The 23,823-nt window shown below is 47.1% G+C and overlaps 1 protein-coding gene across 3 annotated transcripts in view; it reads left to right on the forward strand.

Moving 5' to 3' along the window:
- The window catches only part of LOC142580095 (adenylate cyclase type 3-like), a 416,897-nt gene that overhangs the window by 77,578 nt on the left and 315,496 nt on the right, over positions 1-23,823 (forward strand). For 2 of the 3 annotated variants that reach the window (XM_075690881.1, XM_075690880.1), the window contains exon 2: positions 10,827-10,991. The exons of the other annotated variant lie outside the window; for it this stretch is intronic. In XM_075690881.1, coding sequence (XP_075546996.1) covers positions 10,827-10,991 — 165 coding nt within the window. The remainder of the gene's footprint in view (positions 1-10,826; positions 10,992-23,823) is intronic. 3 annotated transcript variants of the gene reach the window in all.

Consider the following 23,823-nt stretch of genomic DNA (forward strand, 5'->3'; position numbering starts at 1 on the left):
TTACAATATTTTGTCCCTTTCCTGATGGTATAGCGCTGTACGTCTCACACGTCTCACACGCGCGCGCGCGCGCGCGCGCACACATGCACACATTATTTCTCCATTCCTGGGACAAATCGAACCCGCGTCAACCCCAACCTGACGATCTCGTCTCAATATACGTTCCCACAGGCCACGGGGAATGAAGTCACTGGATCCATCAAAGTACCGCAGCCTTTTGCTCTTCGCCGCCGATTGGTCAGTTGCTGTCAGGTGATCACTTGCCGCCATAGATGTTCCATGCCGCGCCGGTGCAGACGAGCAGAGGAAAGCATGGCTTGCGCATGCGCCGCGCGCTGTATGACCCATCGACGAGGTCGGATTTTGCATTTAGCACAATTTGGTACGTACGTAACTTTCGCAGAGTTAAAACAAAACGAAAGGGAACGTCTGGATACTGCGCTTTCGGGGGCAGCAATCGCCGAGAGCCCCGGAAAGCGTATTTCGCGATACCAAGCCGAAAGAGCGACAACAAGCGCCGTGCTATCTGGCTGCACCGGACAGAGCGCCAGGGGTTTGCTCCACGAGGTGATTTTGATAATATCGGAAAAGTGACGAGCTTTGAGATATCAACGAACTGCCTAAGGGCGATAATGTGATCGAGAAGCTTCTTCGCGAGTTTTGCTTTGGAGGCTGCGGTTCGCCTCGCGCAAGGAAAACGAGGAGGTGTTCAGAGATAAGCAGAACCGATCGTAATATCGCTCGAAGAGCGTCGGAATGCGGGCAGCCGAGTAAAGAATGTTGAGAGGCACTTTATCATGCGCTAACTAGGATGAAGGCCTGCGCCCTCACGAGAGGTTAATAAAATTACTTTGACAGTCGACTGCGCTGTTCCTTTTATTGATATGATATAAACAGATGTTGACGCACAATTTAAGGCGCCGCTACTCCATATCTCTTGAACAGTTCTATCATACAACATACAGGGTTGAAGATTGCATATGAAATAATCTTTTCACAGAAGCACCAGCCGGACTTATAATGCAACGTTTTCACAGAAAGACTGTGACGTAATAAACGCATGGTACATACAATATTCAATGTAAATGTCTCTACAGTTATACAGATAAAAATCTCAAAAATACAAACGATACTGTTGCCTAATGACACAGTCTCTAGTCAGCGGGTGGTACATTCATCGTGTAAATGCATTATCACGTATAGTCACAACAAAACAGTCAACATAACTCACAAATAAATGCATATATACTACGGCAATGAAATGAAAAGAACAATAAAAGCGTTAATAACGTCCAGCAATGCCGCTGTTTTCAAGAAAAGTCTTTAGTGCTCTTAAAGTGTTTTTGCAAAGACGTTGTTGGCCAAGGACCCAAAAGTTTCTTTAAGCTGAAAGGTCTGCGGTCTAATTTAATTAGGGTTGATTTAAGTTGGCATCTTGGCGTGTCGTGACGTGGGCGATCTAGAAGGAGGTCATATATCTCTTCGTCTACGAATCCACAATCACATGCGGGGGTTTCCGCACGGCCAATTTTGTGTAAGAAATGCTTTGTGTAGGCAGTGCCTAGCCTTAATCGACGAATAAGGGTTTCTGTTGTTCTGTCTAATGATAATGAAAATTTGAATTCAATGAACGGATCTATATGGTATAAGTCCGAGCTCTTGGAATTATAGTCAAACCAAGTGTTTCTACACATTTTGAAAGACGTTGTCCTTATAATGCAACGCAACTCATTCTTTCATATTGGGAGCGCAACCACATCATCTTTGAGGTGTGCTTGTCGTGCTGCTTCATCGGCTGCTGTGTTGCCAGGAATGTTACAATGCCCTGGTATCGACTGAAATGTAATTGGATGTTTCGCTGCGCTTGCCTTTGTGAGGTTCTTAAGTGTCTCGTATATATACTATCACTGAATGTTTTCCCTTTGTGCTGCAGAGTGACGTTAGAGCCGCCTGTGAATCGCTGAAAATTACACAGTTTTGCGCCTCTCTTACTGACAATATAAATTTTATCGCACATAGGATTGAAAACAGTTCAGCCGTAGTGGACGAAGCAGCATGAGATAACTTAAATGATTCTTGTTTGTTGAGGTGCGGTATAATGAATGATGAAGTTGAAGAGGTTGATGTACCAGAGCCATCTGTGTAGACGTGTGTATATCCTGAATACCGCATATATATCTGGTAAAGTGCTAGCTGTTGAGCAGCTTGAATGAACACGTCTCTTTTTCTGAATATCCCGTCTACTGACAATTCGATTTTTGGAAGTGTAAGCAGCCATGGAGGATATTCGACGTCTGAGTCCCAAAATTCATTTCTTGGCAATATGTGAAGATTTCCTCGAATTTCTATATGAACATAACATTTATCTCGTTTCATTATGTCTAGAGCCAATCGGTGACTTTTAGGCTGTGTTTGAAGACAAAAATAATGTCGGCATGTTTCTGTAGTTCACATAACTGGAAATGGCGATTGACGAGCCTCAGCTATTACAAGAGAGCAAGAAGTCGCTCGTGAAACTCCTAGACATATGCGTAGTCCTCTAGCTAAAAGTCTTTGAAGTCGCTCTTCTGGCGTGTAGGAAAGTCCGTGTCCGATGGCCGAGGAATACGCATTTTTTTTGTCGTTTTAATGTATTATATACAGTCAGCATGGACGATACTGATCCGCCCCATGATGTGCCTGCGAGTCTGCGAGGTACAGTCACTATATCATCGACCTCGTTTTCGAGTTTTTTTATGTGGGGTGTCCAGGATAGCTGCCTATCAAGTATTATGGCAAGAAATCGATGATGTGTGACAATCATTAGAGGGTGTCCTTCCAGATTAAGGGTGAAATTTTTAACTGCCTCCGAGTCAAGGGCAATACAGCTGTTTTTGCGCGTGATAGAACAATTCCTCTCTGCCTCAAAAATTGGTTAATGATATTTATGCCGTCTTGCAATGCCCTCTGAAGTAGTTGAGCATTAGACCCAGATCTCCAAGTACACACATTATCTACGTACAATGAAAACTTTAACTGTGATGGCAGTCTTCTTGCTAAATCAGCCATGACGCAGTTAAAAAGAAAGGGGCTGAGTACACTTCCCTGTGGTACTCCTTGTTTGACAACCATGTTCAGCACTCTTTCCTTCACCCGTCTGATCAAATGTTTCGCGACCTGATAAAAATTGAGAAATCCATCGCAAGGACCTGCCAGACAGTCTAAGTTCCAACATACTTAGCAGAACACGAACGTGACTAACAGTATCAAATGCCCTCTTGATGTCTAGGGTTACTGCCATCGTCATACTGCTCAGAAGATCATGACCACAAAGAGTGCAACTCACTTCTTCAACATAAATGCGCGAACTGTGCGGGGAACCATGTCGCCTCCTTCTCAGGCTGCCCTCAGAACAAGGCAGCGGCACAAATGCGTCGACATGAACTTATCCATGGAAGAGAACCGCGACGCAATGAACCCGCCCAAAACCTTCAGATTGTTCATCCAATGCAAGACTGCGCTGTTACTTCCTATTACTTGCTTTCTTCTTAGTTGCTTTTCTCCTGTTCCCTTTTCGGCCGTTTAGACATCGACACTGGTTCTGCGTGCTTAATGGCATGTCAGAACAATCGTGGAAAGTCTAAGAAGACCGTTAAGATACATGCGCATGTTCACTGAATGCAATTCCTTTAATCTTAACAATTTAATCGACAAAGGTAGCTACATGAGCTTGTATGTCGTGTGCATTCTACTTTCTTGCAGCGCAGGCAGAATGAGAGGGACATGGGAAGGCAAATTAGACAAACACACAGCGCCAACTTTCAACAAAAGATTTATTTCCAGTTCTCGCAGGAGTGCTTTATACTCCTCAAAACATCATAACACACTTGTACGGGGTTCGGCAAGTATGATCAAAACTGGCAGAACCACACGCTGACACTATTGGGGCTACATCGATTATATATAAAGGTATCCACTCAACGCAAACAGACATAACCGAGCTCTTTTATTGATAAAGAAATCGATGGCTTACTGGCGCAAGCTTTCGAATTTTGGTGCCATTACGCCGGATGGTCGTCTTTTCGACCCATGAGCCATCTGAGGTTTTGGCCTCAACAACATAATGTAGTGAGAAAACCACTGCAGTAAATATCTATCAAACTGTCAATATGTCCAATTATAAAGTGCACATTTTCTCGTGTGTTGTTTGTTACTGGTTAAAGAAGGCGAACGTAGCCTAGATAACTCTGTTTCAGGATCCATTTTCTTGTACTGTACTCAGAGACCACCTATATTCTTCGACAGTCGATCGGTATCACCCGTTTGGAGCACGGGTAAATCAGTAGCCAAGTTAGGAAGCGACCAGATCCACGCTTATAAACCATGCGTGTCACCGCTTGATACCTAGTCAACCTGCGGTCAGTCAACGAGTGATGCAGAGTTGAATGCTTCCATTTCCGAGTAGGAGTGATTTAGATCGTATCTAGGTAAGCGAAATGCGGTTTCGTTTGTGGATTTCATGTGGACATCGTGCCGTTCTTTGCTGCTGCGAGCCTAGAAAAAAAAAGGAAGACCTGCTGGTGTTTTTTCGCAACGCGTGGAATAGTTATACTTCAACGTGCGTCGATTAGATACGAGCTAGCTACGAGAGTAAAGCAATCAACGCAAACAAAACCGAGATTCACAAAGGCCTGTGACATATGAAATGCTTAAAACACGAGTAGCGTTGCTTAATTATGCACGCTGTTAAGCAACTAAGTAAACTCCTTGGAGCGCTCCCGAAGGAGCACAACATTCATCCGGAAAGAGAAAGGACGGGAGCTGGAACAGCCGTCCTTTTGTTTGTGTCGCTGAAGCTGGCGTCGTGCAATTTGGCACCTGTAGATATCTTCCGATCGTACTTACCTGCACTGCTTTGCACGCATTTATATAGATGCACCATCTGATCTTTTATCTAAAGGACGATGAAATCTGTCGATGTGGAGTAGTATAAATTGCTGAAAGGGCGAAGCTGGACAGCTGATCTGCTGCCGCCCGAGAGACGCGTTGGACCAAATTTGTCAACAGCACAGTGTTCCCTACACGCGCTCCAGCGGTTACGGTACTTTCGACGTTCAAGAGGGAAGAGCGAGATAGGAGCCTGGCAGCGTACCCGCCTCATAGATGAGGCGTTCCGGCGGGTCGCCGCATTGCTTCAGTGATAATCGCACCAACGTGGCGCGAGCAGATATGGCCGGAGAATTTCTTTCTATCCTTCCGGCAGCGATAGGAATTCATGTCGATGGCCCTACATTGCACGTTTATTCGTTTCGATTTCGTCAGCGACCCGTAATAATCAGCGGCTCTTGCACCGAACCTTTACTCACGTGGTCATTTATTGCGACTAGATGCAAGCAGCCAACTTTAGAAATGTTCAACTGGGGCGTCAACCGTGCGAGAAGGCGATGCACGGCGGCTGTTGCGAGCGAAAGCGCGCTGCCGCCGCCCTTTCGAGGCTCGCCCGTGGCGCGAATCTGCATATTGACAGAATCGATCAAAAAAATCGACCAACCTGGACGCGTTCCGCTGGAGAGTTGGAAATGTACTCTCCGCCCTTGCCCCCCTCCCCACTGCCACCGTGCCAGTTTTAGGGCCGAAAAACCGCGTCTTGGCTATAACGCCGGCTAATTTTGGCTCACTCCGGGCTTGCCAGCCCCTCCACCCCCCCCCCCTTCCCAATAACGGCGTCCCATCCGCCGCGCGAATTATACGATGGGTCCCAGTAAATTTGCGTTGTCGGACGCCCGACGTATGTGCGCCGCGCCAATTTCTACGAAGCAATACCTGGCGTGGCCACACAAAATGCACTGGGGAAGAAAAAATAAATAAAAAAGAGCAGTAGGTATTGAAATACCGCAGCGAAGCATTAGCTCGAAGCCAATATCGATTTCACTTTACAAGTACACGTGAAATGCAGAAATCCTCTCATTAGGGAATCTGAAACGATTTGAATAGAATAATTTGTTTTATTAGAACAGCCTAAACTAAACCGACTTTCGCAAGTAGAATTTCGATTTACACATCAAGGCTTTTTGTTTAGTGGCGGAAATCAGTAAATAAAGAATGCTAGGACAATGTTTGGTAATACCAGTAACTCTGTGTCAAAATCCCAAGTCCTAATTCCGTTAACTGTATCTTTTAGACATTTCGCAGCCGAGAAATATGATGCAGCGGCTTACAGCTTACGCCAGAACATTACATTTTTGCACGTGTTCTGCAGATAAGCGCCATATCTAGCAGTATACTCAGCTAACAGTGCAGTTTAATATATTTTTATGTTTAGATATTCTAATTAAGCAGCGGACGTAATGTTATAGTTTATTTATTGGTGAGTTAAAAATTTGCAAACATGGCAATTATTTTTTTTACTTTTAAATTTATGCTATTTCCGGTACTTTTCCAAAAAAAAATTTCTATGCGGCAAACCTCATTAAATTGCATTCAACCCCAGGTGCTGAAACAGTTATTTACCGTATGTTTAAACAGGAACTGCCGAGGCAACGCTTTTTCTTAAAGAAATCAGAGAAGTTTCGATAGCAGTTTGGCCATGTGTCGAACAGTTTCTGCTAGAATTGCCTTTTACAGTGTCATCTCGCCAAGGTCGCAGTACTTTCTTCTGAGCCGCATACGTTAATTGGCTGCGACGTCATCCTATACGCTGAGATTTCCGCTCAAATGGAAGACCCCGCCCCTCCCCCCCCCCAGGTCAACAGAAACCCCAATGTATTTTTTTCATATAGCAGTACTTTCTTAGTCTTAATGCTTTGTCTAACCCTTATTTAATTGTTTTGTTTTTGCCTCATAATTCTTTACTCCAAGTTGCCTTTCTGACATTTCAAGTTCGCACTGCTTGTGCATGCTGCTGTAAAATGATTACCTACGCAACGATATTAGGAGGTCCCCCTGACAGTTGTTGCTTTGGGACTTCCTGGTGCGCCGTGAAATATGTACGCCCATTTATGTACGCGCGATGAATAACTGTAAAATGGAACTCAGACCTGCTTGCTGTGAGACGCCGTGAGGTCACGAGAATGAAGGCGCTGTTGGACACTTGTGGGGGAAATATCGCCGAGGAGAGATGCAGGAAGATATTCAAACACACTAATGAGCATTCTATAAATCACAGTAATAAACGCCCATTCCCGAGGATAGGCCCAAATATGAGAAACCCAAATGTGAGGAAGGTAAGCAAATCAAAGAAGGCTCTTGAATATCGTCCGCTGTTTCATTTAGAGATGCGCGTGCTTGAGAGGTTCACGTGAGCCGACATTGTATGACAGCTGTTATGTTGCGATTTGTGGGTTTGTAAAGAGGAGCACAGATCCACTCACTGGTTCTACGAATGGGTCAAACGTGCGCTTATGAGCCTGTCTTTTGCTGTGTCACGTTGGCCGAGATGTCGAACGACGCAGAACTGTGAGAGGCAATTAAAGTTTTGATTTAAAAACGAAGATGTATTCGTGAACTACAACCGAGGGATACTTAATAATTATCCGTAGTGCCGCTTTACCCAAAGTAAAATGCCTTTTCTTTTTCACTGATCGCGGTTAGCAGTCGGCTAGGCCTTACCGAACGTCCACGCGAGCCGAGTGCCGCGCTCGCGCATCGACTCGTTGCGTCACGCGGGGCGCATCCGTCGTTCGAGGCGGCTGCGCGCAACGCGAATCTCGGTCCGCTCGGTGTTTGCCGGCTTCGAGCGGACGCCGCTGCTGCCGCCCCGTTTCCTGACGACGGGCTCCGAACTCGCGATGTTTCCGCGTTCAAGTCCTCAGACCGGCAAGAGAGTTTTTTAGGAAAAAAGAAGAAAAAAAGAAGCAAAATAAAGACAGAAAAGACGTGGAGCGTGCGCTGTTCCCTGTATGCTTCTCATACAACACGCTGCGCCAGAGAGCAAGTGAGGAAAACAGAGCTACGAAACGAGCCAAAGGAATTGCGCGCATTTTATGCCGCACTGGCGCTGTGAATTTGATTTTTCATCCTTTCTTTATTTCGCCTCAACTCGTATACAAAACCGATTTCGTCGCCGCTTCAAGGGGCTAGTGTCTTTCTTTTTCTCTTTTTTTTTTCCGTCTTGTAGTGTTTTTCTCTGCTTATTCCGAGCAATTCCCGACACCTTCCTCGATTCGCTGTTCCATTCGAAGCGGTTCTGGGTGATGATTCACTCGGAATCGACGCCCCTCTGCTGTACGCGCCTCGCCGTTTCTTCGACGCCGGCGTGAAAACAACAACGGCCGCGCCGACGACGAAAACAAAGAGCGAGAAAGATGGGATGGATATCGGGGCAGAACAGAAAAGGGGGGGTCGCCATCGTCCCAATGCTCGCAGTCATCTGTCACTGTCACAGTGCGACCCAAACACAGCGGGGACCTCCTTAAAGGCGCGCTCCATCCACCGACTGCGGGGCCCTCGTTCTGCTGGGGCCGAGTTCTCTGCGAACGCCTCGGTGCCGAGAAAACGGATTTGAGCGCAACGGAGTTTCTCGCGCTCCGCCGGTCCAATCACTTGTTCTTTCACACTCTGAAGGTATTTGCGCTGCAGAGAACGCCCTTCGAGAGTTGTGACAGCAAAACACGCGCATCGTGAGATTCTAAACGATGCTTGTCGACATTCTAGGGCGCTCCAAAACTCTTGGAACTAGTTCCGGGACTCCGAAAAGAAAACATTCCCCACACCATCTCGGGGTGACTGTCGACGTCAATGCGATTAGCATTCAAGTGGTGTGCCTATGTAATTTGCTAATCGGAAATCCATTATTAGCGGATATCTTCCTTATTATGTTTATGTTATGTAATTACGAAGTCTTCTGTTTGGGCACATAGCCAGTGACCTAAGTTGTCTACTAGGTTAGACAGTAGCCAGCAGAAAGTCGTCTGTTCGGGGAACGCATTGCCAGCGGCCCTTGTCTGCTGGGCAAGACGACGCATACATTGGCCAGCGCATACACGGTGGCGCAAGCTAGCGGACAACTTGCGCCGCTGGAAATAGCGGCGCAGAGAGATAGACACAAAGTTGCTGAAGTAGGCTAACCATGTAAATAGCAATAAAGAAATATGGGCCCGTACTCGCAAAATGTTCTCTCTCTAAGATCATTCGTGCCAGCCAATAGTGATGTAAGACATATTATTAGCGAAGGCGATCAGCCAATGTAAAACAGCACTTACGAACTAAAAGCTTTGTGAATTCGTCCCCTGCGGCCGAATCCCCTGGAGGCTCGCGCAACCATCGTCTGCGGGAGGGCAATCTACGCACCGTGGACCCACCTTGCAATTTCTCGTTTCCATCGATGGCAGTGTGGCTAGCTACCTTGCATTGAGCTTTTCTTTTCTTCTGGTAAAAATTAGTTGTGTTTGGATTTTGAGTAGAATTAGGTTATATATATATATATATATATATATATATATATATATATATATATTAAAAATTTCAGAAGGAATGTTTACTTATGCGTTTATTTGACGTCAGAAATTATGCAATGATCACTCATCGATTACTTTGATAAACTTAGTCCTAAGGAGAGATTTTCCTGCAGGTCAGTGTTTGATAGAACTTTGACTTGACAGAATGTTGTATCGAGTACATGATCAAAATGTCCATTTGCACCAGGCCGCATGCACACTCATAGCTCTGTAACGTTTTGGCAAGTTCATCTAAAAGTACATGCTTGATCAATGCCCTCCAATGCATTATTTGTGCTGGTCACCCTGCACTTGCCGCTGGTGACGTCAGCATGGGAGCAGAAGCGCCGCTGCCGATATGTTCCTCCGCTGTTCTTGTACAACATATGAAGAATTTGTGTCACGAGCGACTGTGTCGACATACTTAATGGCAGGATGGTTTCAGAGGCCCCGTGTATTGAGCCCCAAATTATAGGGCATGTACGCTGTTTTTGGGCGCTCTAATAAACGATTCAGTTCAAGCAATGTCAATTGTAAACAAACCGCTTGATTAGTCAGGAATCAGCACAACAGCGCTTAGAATCCGATGTAGTTGAACGCACGGCACGTTACCGCTGTGGCGCCCGTTCAGGGTGCGTGCTTGCTCAACGTCACATCAGCCTGATTACCTCAAGCTTAACTCCTGCTGGTCGAGAAGGCCGCTCGAACCAAGAAGCCACATGGCTATCTGGAATATAAGCACCCACCGCGCATATTAAACTGCTCAACAGCATATTTTGTTTGTGCCTCAACATCACATCTGCTGTATGCACCAGTGCCACCTCCTTACCGTGACAGATTTTGCGGGTGAGATGCGCGTTATAGCGGCACGTGATTAATGGTGCACCCGTGCACACGTGGCCTAAATATCGCACTTACGCACAAGGACGTATTCAAGGCGAGCTCGATAGTTAATGCGCCAGGCACTGCGACATTCGAGCTACGTTTATGCTCGGAAACACTCTGCGAAACACTTGCTGCCAAGAAACGCTCTGGGTGCAGAAAATGCAGCTGGAAAATCCGTACAATGAAGCATTGAACTTTCGTGATCTTAATAAATATACGCGTAAGCATTATTTTTCATTGCCCTCATCGGGTAAACCTCAGAGTGCCCCTCCTATTAAAAATGTTTAACTGATCTGTTCTCCATTACTAACCTGATCGCATTTTTTTTACGGCATCGGCTGGCGTACGGCATCATCACCGCGCTCGTAATCTTTAGCGCGATCAGATTTCTGCGCTCTGCTTTATCAGGACTGTCCGCCCGCGTTATTTATTTTCTCCCCTTTCTTTCATCGCACGAAGCAAAAGCTTTTACAGCCGATAGCGCTGGTTGCGTATTCTTATTTATCTTTATTCTCTCTTTTTTTTCAGTCCTTACTGCGTCGCCTCCCACAGTATGCCCATCGGCGGGAGCGTTTCCCTCGTAAAATCGGCCCCAACCCGCATGGCTTGCGCGATAAAGCCTTGTGCGCTGCTCTCTTCGGCAGCCGTGCTCTGCAGAGGAAGTGCGCCTACGTCGTCGGTACGGAGCGGCAGGTGCGTCGAAAGGAGACGAGCGGGATGGAGCGACAGGAAATAGGGATGGAAGAAGACGGGGGGGGGGGGGGGCTGTAGCGATGTCAAACGCCACAGTCTGGGCACGCGGATGCCATTAGAAGCCGGCGGGAATTCCCTCCGCGCACACCACGATGTCTCTAGGAGCTCCGGTGGGTGCGGACAAGGAGGACTTAGGCGATCACGTCGTCCAAAGCTGGCTCGAAGAACGGCAAAGTGAGAACGTAAACTAATAGAAAAAAAGGAGGGCGGAGTGGGCACAGGGAGTAACGGGAAAAGTGAATCGCTAGAAAGAGAGGACCCGACGTCCGCTATCCATTTTTTTCTCTTCACGCCGGTTTTTTCTTTCTTTCTTGTTTTTTGCACCGCGGTGTCAACACGGCGGCGCACCCGACTCTTCCGTTAAGGCGAAGGAACAGCGGACTGTCGGAAAATGAGAAAACGAGAATGGCGGCAGCACACTTCGACCGCGTCCGCGGGCGAAGGAAAACGGAGACAGAGATTAGACGTAAATACGTAAATGAAGCGGCTTTAGAAGAAACAAAGGAACGTGCGAACACTTTCGATACCCGAAGAAACAAGAAAACTGCGGAGCAAAAGAAATAAAGAAGAGAGTTTGTCGTACCCTGCATACACTCCCACTGCAGGAAAGCGCGGGGGCAAAGCTCCAATCTTTGCTAAACGAAGGGCCATTAAGCGCGGCGAGCGCATTGAAGAGCACGGCAGACGGGCTTGAGGAAAATGAAGTTTGCAGGGCAGGCCAACCGCGGATAAAAGCAAGAAATAACCCCCCAAATTAGGGTCTGAAAAGACAAACAAATCTGTGCCCTCAAAGGACGGAGCCGTGCCAATACCACTGGATGGGCCAGCCATTTTATTGAGCACTTTATTTCTATCCAATAGCCGAAACGAATCAAAGCCGCACATAGAAAGGCTGCTGTCTATCTCAAAGAGCTAGTAAAATCACTAGGAAAGCTAAAGAAGCGATGAAAAGAGGCACATCACAGGCGAGTGAAGCCGAAAAAGAAGTTATGCAGATCCAACGTGCACGATGAAATTTATGTTAAGCGAAGCTTCCCTCTCTGGGTTAATTAAATATTATACGACTAACTCCAATGCGCACAGCTGCATTTACTTTCATCGCATGCATCGTGGGTAAGAAAAAAAAGCTTCGCTTTGAAAGACTGGCATTGAATGTTGTGTTTCTTTGGTGAATTTAATTTGATGGGCACAGACGGAAATTGCGACATTCGTGGCTACAAACGTGCGTTATGCCAAACCCAGTGCAAAGTAAATACCCCAACAAACAGGACTATTCCAGGCGCGCTAATAGTCTGAACTAAGATGCATACAGCAATGCCGAACACAAACTAAGCACACGGAAGAAAAAGATGGTGTCGGGCACCGTAGTTGTTTTCTTAAGTGTCTCAGGGAAAATAATGGAAAGAATGATTTTGACGGGCCTGGAATGGTACCTGGAAAATTACAAAGTGTACCCAGATGCTATGGCTGGAGACCTGGACGCTCATCCATAGATAATGTCATCGAGTTGGTCACGTTTGTTCAGCATCAAAAACGTCTAAAACGACTCACTGCGGCATTATTCCTTGATATAAGAGGCACCTATGATAATATAGCATATTATGCCATTATAGATGCTCTGATTGAAGCCGGAATCGGTGGCCGCACTTTTCAGTGGCTGTGCTGTTATTTGATCGACAGGCAGTTCTTCGTGATGACCGACGATGGCGCCTCGACTCAACACCAAACGTTCCGTGGTATACCACAAGGCGGAGTATTGAGCCCGACGCTATTCAACCTAGTGCTCGTTGGCCTAGTCAGATGCTTGCCCAACACAGTTCGAGTATCAATATATGCCGACGACATTTGCATTTGGGCCTCTGCTGTAACACGACTGCAGGTACGAGCACGGCTCCAAAAGGCAGCTACGTTAACATCACTGTACTTGTGAAAACAGAACTTAGAGCTGTCTTCAGAGAAATGCTGCCTTGTTACATTCACTCGGAAGGCAATGAAGCGTTACTCTGTAAGTGTCAATGGAGAAGCAGTTGCAAACGCACGGAAACACCGCTTCTTAGGGGTAATTAGGGTAACTTAGGGTAACTGGAATTAGCCTAGACCTGGGGAGGGAACGGAAGAAACTGGTACATAAGAATCCGATCAATGAGGTAGCGGTAAGAGGGAAAATAGAGGAATTCCAGATCATGCTACAGAACAGGTATTCGGCCTTAACTCAGGAAGAGGACCTTAGTGTTGAAGCAATGAATGACAATCTTGTGGGCATCATTAAGGAGTGTGCAATGGAAGTCGGTGGTAACTCCGTTAGGCAGGATACCAGTAAACTATCGCAGGAGACGAAAGATCTGATCAAGAAACGCCAATGTATGAAAGCCTCTAACCCTACAGCTAGAATAGAACTGGCAGAACTTTCGAAGTTAATCAACAAGCGTAAGACAGCAGACATAAGGAAGTATAATATGGATAGAATTGAACATGCTCTCAGGAACGGAGGAAGCCTAAAAACAGTGAAAAAGAAACTAGGAATTGGCAAGAATCAGATGTATGCGTTAAGAGACAAAGCCGGCAATAGCATTACTAATATGGATGAGATAGTTCAAGTGGCTGAGGAGTTCTATAGAGATTTATACAGTACCAGTGGCACCCACGACGATAATGGAAGAGAAAGTAGTCTAGGGGAATTCGAAATCCCACAGGTAACGCCGGAAGAAGTAAAGAAAGCCTTGGGAGATATGCAAAGGGGGAAGGCAGCTGGGGAGGATCAGGTAACAGCAGATTTGTTGAAGGATGGTGGGCAGATTGTTCTAGAGAAACTGGCCACCCTGTATACGCAATGCCTCATGACGTCGAGCGTACCGGAATCTTGGAAAAACGCTAATATAATCCTAATCCATAAGAAAGGGGATGCCAAAGACTTGAAAAATTATAGACCGGTCAGCTTACTGTCCGTTGCCTACAAACTATTTACTAAGGTAATCGCAAATAGAATCAGGAACACCTTAGACTTCTGCCAAGCAAAAGACCAGGCAGGATTCCGTAAAGGCTACTCAACAATAGATCATATTCACACTATCAATCAGGTGATAGAGAAATGTGCGGAATATAACCAACCCGTATATATAGCTTTCATTGATTACGAGAAAACATTTGATTCTGTCGAAACCTCAGCAGTCATGGAGGCATTACGGAATCAGGGTGTAGACGAGCCCTATGTAAAAATACTGAAAGATATCTATAGCGGCTCCACAGCCACCATAGTCCTCCATAAAGAAAGCAACAAAATCCCAATAAAGAAAGGCGTCAGGCAAGGAGATGCGATCTCTCCAATGCTATTCCCAGCGTGTTTACAGGAGGTATTCGGAGACCTGGATTGGGAAGAAATGGGGATAAAAGTTAATGGAGAATACCTTAGTAACTTGCGATTCGCTGATGATATTGCCTTGCTTAGTAACTCAGGGGATCAACTGCAATGCATGCTCACTGACCTGGAGAGGCAAAGCAGAAGAGTGGGTCTAAAAATTAATCTGCAGAAAACTAAAGTAATGTTTAACAGTCTCGGAAGAGAACAGCAATTTACAATAGGCAGCGAGGCACTGGAAGTCGTAAGGGAATACATCTACTTAGGGCAGGTAGTGACGGCGGATCCGGATCATGAGACGGAAATAATCAGAAGAATAAGAATGGGCTGGGGTGCGTTTGGCAGGCATTCTCAGATCATGAACAGCAGGTTGCCATTATCCCTCAAGAGAAAAGTATATAACAGCTGTGTCTTACCGGTACTCACCTACGGGGCAGAAATCTGGAGGCTTACGAAAAGGGTTCTACTCAAATTGAGGACGACGCAACGAGCTATGGAAAGACGATAGGTGTAACGTTAAGGGATAAGAAAAGAGCAGATTCGGTGAGGGAACAAACGCGAGTTAATGACATCTTAGTTGAAATCAAGAAAAAGAAATGGGCATGGGCAGGACATGTAATGAGGAGGGAAGATAACCGTTGGTCATTAAGGGTTACGGACTGGATTCTAAGGGAAGGGAAGCGTAGCAGGGGGCGGCAGAAAGTTAGGTGGGCGGATGAGATTAAGAAGTTTGCAGGGACGGCATGGCCACAATTAGTACATGACCGGGGCTGTTGGAGAAATATGGGAGAGGCCTTTGCCCTGCAGGGGGCGTAACCAGGCTGATGATGGTGGTGATGATGATGATGATGATGATGATGATGATGATGATGATGATGATGATCGACCGCGACCTATCATGGAGCCCGCACGTTTCATACATAAAGAAGAGGTTAATGACAATAATACATTTCAAATTTCTCGGCGGAAAGTCATGGGGCACATCGGTGCAGTCAATGCTGTAGCTTTATAACGGCTTGTTCCTCGGTTTTTCATGACACAGCCTTCCTGTGCTTGGTAACACCTGCAAAACAAACCTGCGTGTACTCCAGGGACTACAAGCTCAAACCCTAAGGACGTGTCTCGGTCTTCCGAGGTGTGCGTCTACAGCGGCAACGATTGTCATAGCTCAAGAACACCCAATATCAATGTACTTGGCAACCGACGCTCTCAGGGCGCATATTCGGCACGTTGCCCGACGACCTTCTCACCATCTTGCCGCTCTAGCCGCAGAAATGCCACACGCAACTTTCAGTCGTATAATTGCCGCCAATCGTGCCTCACTGCCATCGAACTACGTGCTTGCGGAAAGGCCATCCTCACCTTTATGGTGCCTGCACAGACCTGAAATACGTCTCATCGTCCCAGGAATCATGAAGAAAGCCAACATGCTGTCATTTGCCCTGAAGCAAGCCACATTAGAACTTTTAGATGAGGTGCACAGTGACCGCGTACACGTTTACATCGATGGCTAAGTCACATCTGCGAGTTCAGCTGCCGCTGTGGTGATACCAACAAGATCCGTCAAAATACAGCTAAAAACGTCACATGTGTTATCAACGACAGCTGCTGAACTGGTAGCCCTGCGTGCGGCTCTTCATTTCATTCAGGAGGAACCACCCCACGCATGGTCAATCTTCTGCTATTCCAAGGCAGCCCTACAGAGTGTACTCTCAGCACTGCGCCATGGATCACATTAGCAGCTCGTCGCAGAGATCAGAGAAGTCCACCGTCGCATAGTTGACGAAGGACACGATATAATATATCAGTGGCCTAGTCACTGTGGAATACATGACAATGATCGAGGAGACGCAGCTGCCCGACCTGCCCATGACAGCGTCAACTGCGTCGCCATTCCTCTTTCGAGAGCCGACGCAGCGAAAAAACCTTCCGCACATGCGCGTGACCTGAAATTAGCTCAGTGGGCTTCATCTGAGTCCATAGCTGCACTCCTTCATACCCTGGACCCTAATTTACAGCTCCGTATTCCGCCCAAGCTTCCACGACGTGAATGCACCCTTTTAGTCCGTCTATGGCTTGGAGTAGCATTTCCGAATGCGTACTCTTTTCTTATCGGAATAGCCAACTGCCCACTTTGTGACTTCGGCGGGTGCAATGAAACAATCGACCACCTTCTTTGTCAGTGCTCTCGTTTCAACCCGCAGAGAGCAGTCCTTTCAGCCACCCAAGACGAACTGGACAAGCGCCCAATGACAGAGGACAAGATCCTTGGAAACTGGCCTACGCGAGCATCAGCGCGATCCGCTATGAAGGCGCTGCTGCGGTACTTGAAAGACATGGGACTTTTTGACGGATTGTGTGACGTAGGATTGTACGGTGACACTGTGTAAGACTAAGAACGTCTTTGCGGGCTGCATGACAGAGCCCACAGAAACAATTTCGTGTGTACCTTCGTGTACGTGCGTGTGTAGGTTGTTCTTTCCTTTTTTTTATCCTTCTCTCTCTCACCTATCGCATCCCCTTGCCCTTCCCCCAGTACAAAGCCAACCGGAGATAATCTCTGGTTAACCTCCCTGTCTTTCCTTTGCCTTACTCTCTCTCTCTCTCTTCGGGATATCCAACGTAGCCGTCAATTTTTCCAATTGCAGTTTTTATGTCTATTGCACGACATTAGTAATGTTTGCGTCACGCCAATGCAAAATACCTTCCGCATGTCAAGCGTTGAACTCCTTTGGCAATAAAGAGCGTATGTACCCTAAGTCCTGCTAAGTACGGGATTAACTTTGCAATAACTATAACGTTATAAAAACATGTTTGTGTATTTCAAACATATCCTAAAGTGATGCGGGATAAACATGTTCCCGTTAAGATTTCTAACTCGATTGAAAGATGGTGCTCTAAAAATGGCACACACGTACGGCACTGTTCTTGAAAAGAAATCGAGAGAAAATAACAAATTTAGCGATTTTCTCGCAAACTGGCACACCTAGCAGCCAAGCTTTGATTCGCAGAACGTGGCGTTTGCCGTGTGCCGTGGCTCCAGCGATCGTTGCGTGCCGCCCGCCGTTGGCACACAGCGGCACGCATGGCGACCAACGACGCACCACGTGCGTTTGTGCCCCTTGGCGACTCGGGACAGGCGTGCGAGCGCTGTTGGGAATGGCCTGCCGAGAGGCCAACCTGCAAAGTTTCTCAGCCAGCTGCAGCACCAGGGTTGGCATTTTCTGGGAAGCCACCGTCATTCTCCAGCCGAACGGCGACCGACTGTGTGAGCAGGACAATGCGCCGAGTCAGCAACTCTTCGTCGCCGCTACGACTAAACGCGATCGACGAACAAGGCTTTGTTACTGAACTCGCCACCGCCGACCTGGTCTGCCGTGAGTGGGGGGGGGGGGGAGGCGGGGTTCCCGAGGGAAAGTATCTGGCGGCAACGGCCGACGCGCCCTTCAGGACGCAAGACAATGGAGAACCGGCGGCCACGCTGCGGGGGTCAGCTTGGGGAATAAGAGGCGCCCTTCAAGACGTAAGCCCCGAGTTCTGCGAAGCCCGTCTGGCCTCGGTGGGGGCACTGAAAGCTCTGCGTACGTGTGTGGGTGAGCCCTCCTCCTCCAAAAAGGCTGGTCGACTACGTTGACGCTGGACACTACGAATCGGCGGTGAACTGCCGTTTTTCCTTGACCTAGGAATCTAGGGAGCACGGAGTGTTTATAAACAGCTGTTTGTCGCTGCTAGGCTGTGCTCTGTGATTGTGCTCGTGAGCTGTGTGCTATTGCTCGACAAGCAGTGTGTTTGGAGCTTCGTGCTCGCATGCTTCGTCTTGCGTGCTCCATTTGGGAGTCACGCTAGACTGTTGAATGTATCCCTTGTTCTAATGTAAATATCTGTAAATAAATCCTGCTCGTTTAGTCCTGTCCCCCCAAGTTCCTCCCTGCGACCTACAACCCTTGCAACTGGTGGCAGCGGCGAGATCGTCCGACAAATCTTACAGCGCGTACTCTCCCACCACGGCGATCTCCCGATCTCGCCAGTGGTTTGCAGGACAGGCACAATTACTGCACCACTTTATTCTGTCGGCTACTGCTTCGTGTCAGAAACAATGTGTAGCCGATATTCGCGCCGCTGTTAGCGGAATTAGGTGCGGACGGGACCTCGGATTGACGAGGAGCTGGTCCGCCGAAGGCGCCTCGATCCTACGTGGTAAGAAGAGCTTCGGCCGATGCGCGACCGGCCACTAGGGCCGCTCTTTTATGAGGACCGAAGGAGTGCCGCATTACTAGACAGAAACCCGATGCTAGTGTCTAGGGAAGTTGAAAATGTGGCAGTTTAGCCAGCATATATGAACGACTACCACGCCTGAAGTTCGTCCTTTTGCTCTTGAACCATTTTCTCCGTGGATTGCCGAATTGATGATTTCACGGAAGAATTTAATGTGTGAATACATCCACCCTTCTTCCTTCCCGTAACAGCAATGCATTATAAAGGCAGCAATATTCAATGATACTTCGTATGTACAGACACTTATTGCATTTAGATGTCCAGTAAAATATGATTGCTTGGAATTTAAGCAAAGAAACACATCGCGTAATAATAACGCCACAAGCATTTCTGAAATTGTAACCACGGAGGTTAGACAAATCCATGCGGTAGCTGAAGGATCATAGCGGAAGACTTCAGCGTTATAATTTTAGCAGAAAACTTGCGCGTGTGAAAATAGCTCCGAAATCTGAAGGCGCACGTCGCATAATCCCGGAGTACATGGCAAGACCCAAGTCTCACAGCGGACACTCAGCAGCGGTCGTAAAAAGCGTAACAAGCGAACTACTCTTTTCTGTTGCGTTCGGAGACGGGGCCGACGAGGGTCAAGGGTAATAACAGCACCGCGAGCACTCGAAACTGAAGCACGGAAGCTAGCAGAGCGGAACTCTCCGCTTCGAGGGCGGAGTCTTTGCCGGAAGGAGTGATGGACGCTATGGGACACACTCGACAGGCATCGCGCGCCACTCGACCGAGGGTGAGAGCTCGAGTGCCTCAGCTCCATGTGAAGACAGGTGCTCGAAAAAAAAGGAGTGATATGCTTGCAAAAAAAAAAAAGGATGCAGAGAACATTCACCTCACTGTACTCTGTGACAATACTGAAAATGACACAGCTGTCTTGACAGTCACATTGGCTAGTGCAGCACAGAAACCATTGAGTAAAAATAGACTGAAGGCCAAATACAGGTTAAGTTATGTCACTTATACAAATTCTTTAAAATAAATTATCTGCATTCAAGGAAAACGTACGTGCAAAAGTAAATTAAAATTAACATTGACTGGCGGATAGGTTTTTTTTTTACATTTCACTCGTGAACGTTGAAAAGAGTCGCATAGCACAATATTTCTTAACCTGAAATTTCAAGTTTAGTTTCGTTAATGTGTAAATATGATAAATTTCTTGCGTCAAGATAGCCGCGCCCGTCTAGTTTTTTAAGCACTTGAAATGTTCACTTTTTATGAAGTGTTGCATATGTATGCTTATGAGCTGCTGAGGATTATGCTTTACTCCCTTGTTACTTCCCTTGAAGTAACGTCACGAATTACTGCACTTTAGCGGCCTCACTGAATCGAAGAGCTCACAGCTGTAGGCGGCCGCATTTGTTTGCTGCCTGCCAGGTATTATTCGCATTCCCTTCGTGCCTAATAATGGAGTGGACAAACTTTCATGAGCTGAATGTGGGGCCATTAGCTTTTTCCCGGTTTTCAAGTTGAACGAACCGTGTTGAGGTGACTTTCATACGAAATGGTTGTGGTTTCGCTTACTTTTCGTCTTCAATCGCAGCCTGCGAGTGTTATTTATGCCATTATATTTTAATGCAGTGCAGTGATTAATAATAGCTTCGAAACAGTTTAACGTCAGAACATGGCTGGTGGTCAACCACCGCATATAGAATCGGTAACGGAATTACACAGCGCCCATCGTAGCCTCAATGCCAGTACCATACTTACATTGCAAAGACGCAAAAGAAAAAAAAAATGATGCTAACAAACCTAAAACAGAACTTCCAATCTGGAACAGGCTGCTTTAATAATTGCATGAACGCAAAAAACCAAAACGTTAACTGAAGTTCGTGCCGTTGAAACCATGCTACATGATTTCCAGCAAAATAGGAACCCCGCAATCACATCATAAGATCACCTACAGAACCGAAATGAGGCGGTGTTGCTTCTATTCTTGCAAACACGATCCGAAGTTCTTCGCTTGAAAACTCATACAAGTTCGAGCAAGCGAACAGCACGAACAAAACGCGGCCACCGCTGCTGAAAGTTTCCAATTCGGCAAAATATAAACTCGCGACGAGGTGCTGCTGCATGTGGCGCCACTACCGGCACAGCGGTTCAATAGTACTAGTTATAATCTTTTCTCACAATTACATATTTTTCATTTTAAAACAACTGTAATGTACAGCATATACGTCATTATTACTTGTTTCTGTACGCTTCGTATTTGCACGTCCCAGTTCCGGGCTGCAAGTCGCAGCGTGCCATCAATGCGACACCATAAGGTTTCAACCTCTGCACGTGCGCGCTTCAGAACGTGCCCATGGGAAATCTACGAAGAATCGGTTTCCAAGCGCTACAAGGGAGAGCTATATGCCCTATCGTATGCCCTATCAGCGCAACTACACTATAACATCTTCCCAAGCATGCCGGCAACTTCCGCGCTTACAGAATCTATATATCTATCTACTCGCCAGTTCATTGAGGCTGCTCTGGATCCTCCCTGGCAGTGCCTCCGAAATTTGGACAATTTTTTTTCCCATTTAGTAGTAGTAATTGAAACATTCAAGAGACTGGTGATATCTCCTCCAATGACAGACGCTTCTTGCATCACAATCCTGTCGTATGGTTGCTAGGTGCCATTTTCTTTAAATTTTTCTGTCATTTCAAGAGGCGGGGTCTACGTCTGGTTCAGCAATCTGGGTTGCCCTACTTTTATTGCGTAACTCATCTCGATTGGCATAGGAATATACATGGTTTTTGTTGCCTGTTGTTCCCTCCCACTCATTTTACAATTTGTAATAAAGAATGCACGAATCATCTTTCTTTTTAAGTATTCTTCGTATAATATTTAACTGGTTTCTATTTATCTATGTTTACTCTAACACGGCTTGCTATGTTATTGACTGATAAGACAAGAGCAGCGTCATCTTTGTCAGCCACAAGAAAGAAAACAGGAGGAATAATAGGAGTGTTCAAGTAATCATAATTTATTTCCAGCAACAGTCTCTGAAGTTCTTGTAGCCAGAAAAAAATATTTTGACGAAATACAGGCAAAAAATCTATCGTGTGTGCTTCGAGATCAAGCACACCCCTGTAGCATACACATAAGCCCAGCGCACTTTACAAAGTACACCTGCATTCATTTTATGGCGATGGTATAAATGTGTATTGTATATGCAATACCATGCGTTCATCGTTTACATCCTTCATTTCTAAAACTTACCCAAGAACTTCAGCTTCGTGAAGTGCATGCTATACTTGACAAAAAATAAAGAAGCTGCATGTAGAGCCGCACCTGCTATGTTCAGCACTTTTCCAAGTTTGGCGATGACAGACCAAACACATCATGCAGCTGACAAAAAACTACAATTCGTTCGTCTTCGCAGGACCCTTCTTAGAAAAACGGCGTCCGAAGGAACACTGGGTGTTTTGTCTTTAATTATTTACGAATGAAAATATTACTGTACTTTTAAAAGCACGCTGGACGCTATAGGATTAAAACCCACAAACAAAATAATAATAATAAAGTAACATTGTAATCAATTATCTGGAAGTTCTCATAAATCTGGGTCATGCGAGAGGGTGTATCTTTAACGCGTACTGCCATGTTCGCGGTCCTCTTAGTGGAACTGGAACGTTACGTCAGTTTAAGAAGTTCTTTCCATTTGCCATTCATTTACGTTTTGCGGACTCCGAGGCTTAATGCAGTGCTTACCGCGCCACACGTTTAATTAGACTCGCTTACAGAAAGGACGGCAACCGGAAAGCGGCGTAAGTTCAGGGTTCGTTTCGTACGCCTACCGATAGGTGCGCAAGCGAGTTTGCGCGTCAGCCCTCGTTCGGTTTTCGCAGACGTGCTTTCGACCTCGACGGAAAGACGAACCGCCGATGGCCGCGAGCCGGGATATGTTCGCATTAGGCGTTCTGCGTTCGAGCTCGGAGTCGACCGCCAGGGTGAGACACCGCGGTTCGGAACGGTGGGCGCTCTCCGCGGGGCTTCCGGATCGACACGGGATGGGTGGGCACCCTCTGTGGATCCTCCGCCTACATTGAGAGGACTGCAGCCATCCGGCTCGCTGAGATCGACCGGCGCGCCGGATACTTTAAATCCGGTGCGCGAGTTGTCCGGAGAGAGTTAAATTCTATTGAAATTGATAAAACATGCAGCGGGAAATATAAAGCCAATAAAGCGAGGGTGTTTCAGTGAGAGAAAGCGAGAGCAACGGGGACGTGAAATGCCGGGTCTTTCCATTACAATATAGGGCTACTGTGAGGCAGTGATCCAGAAATATTTCTGGCGGGAGTCAAGTCATTGAAACAGGGGGCACTGATGGACGCGTGAGCAGTACCGACAAGACTTCTCGTTTGTCCTTCTCTGTGAGTGTGTGACAATATGGGATCTCTTCTGAGAGCTATAGTCGAGAGGCATTACTTTTCTCCCACGGTACGAACAGTCTTCTACCAAACGAAGACAGCACCGTTCACATTTTGTAAAGGCGAGCTTCAAGCCTCCCGCAGACTCCGAAGAAGAACTGTCGTGCCATCAATCTTGTCCCGGCGTATCTGCAGCTGTTGGGAACAAAGCTAGCGAGAACGAAAAGAGCGGTAAATGCAAAGCCGCTCGACACGCTTCGTCTCTATCCCGTCGGGCTCCTTTTTGTCGTCGCCCAGCACGTCGCTCAGCGAAGGTGTGGCGGCGGGTCCGCGCGCGTGACATTCCGGCGACCTGGGTTTCCGAGACTCAAAGACCCTGGGCGCCATTGAGTGCCCCTCCCAGTCTTGATATAAATATCCGCCGCCGCTGGTCGATGTGGTCGCCCTGGCCGGTTGTCTTTCTTTCTCCCCCTTTTTTGGTTCGGCCCCTCCGGGCAGTGCGGCTTCGCCGGGTCCCGAAGGCACGTGCCTCTCTCTCTCTCTCCGAGATTTCCTTCGGCCGCATGGTTTCACCGCGCGCACGCACAGGCACCACACAGGGGCGGCCCAGCAGCGATGCCCGCTTTTATGCCGGCCGCTGCTGGCCACCTCCTGGCCAAGTTACGAGCCCTGCGCTCACACATTCTCGCCTCCTTGCCGGCCGCGAGACCTCCGCGCCCTCCTTTTCCTTTCTTGCGCCTTATGGAGCGCCATCTGTTCGCGATATTTTTTTTATTTGAGCGT

The sequence above is a fragment of the Dermacentor variabilis genome, chromosome 4, assembly GCF_050947875.1.
Source record: "Dermacentor variabilis isolate Ectoservices chromosome 4, ASM5094787v1, whole genome shotgun sequence".
Taxonomy (NCBI): domain Eukaryota; kingdom Metazoa; phylum Arthropoda; class Arachnida; order Ixodida; family Ixodidae; genus Dermacentor; species Dermacentor variabilis.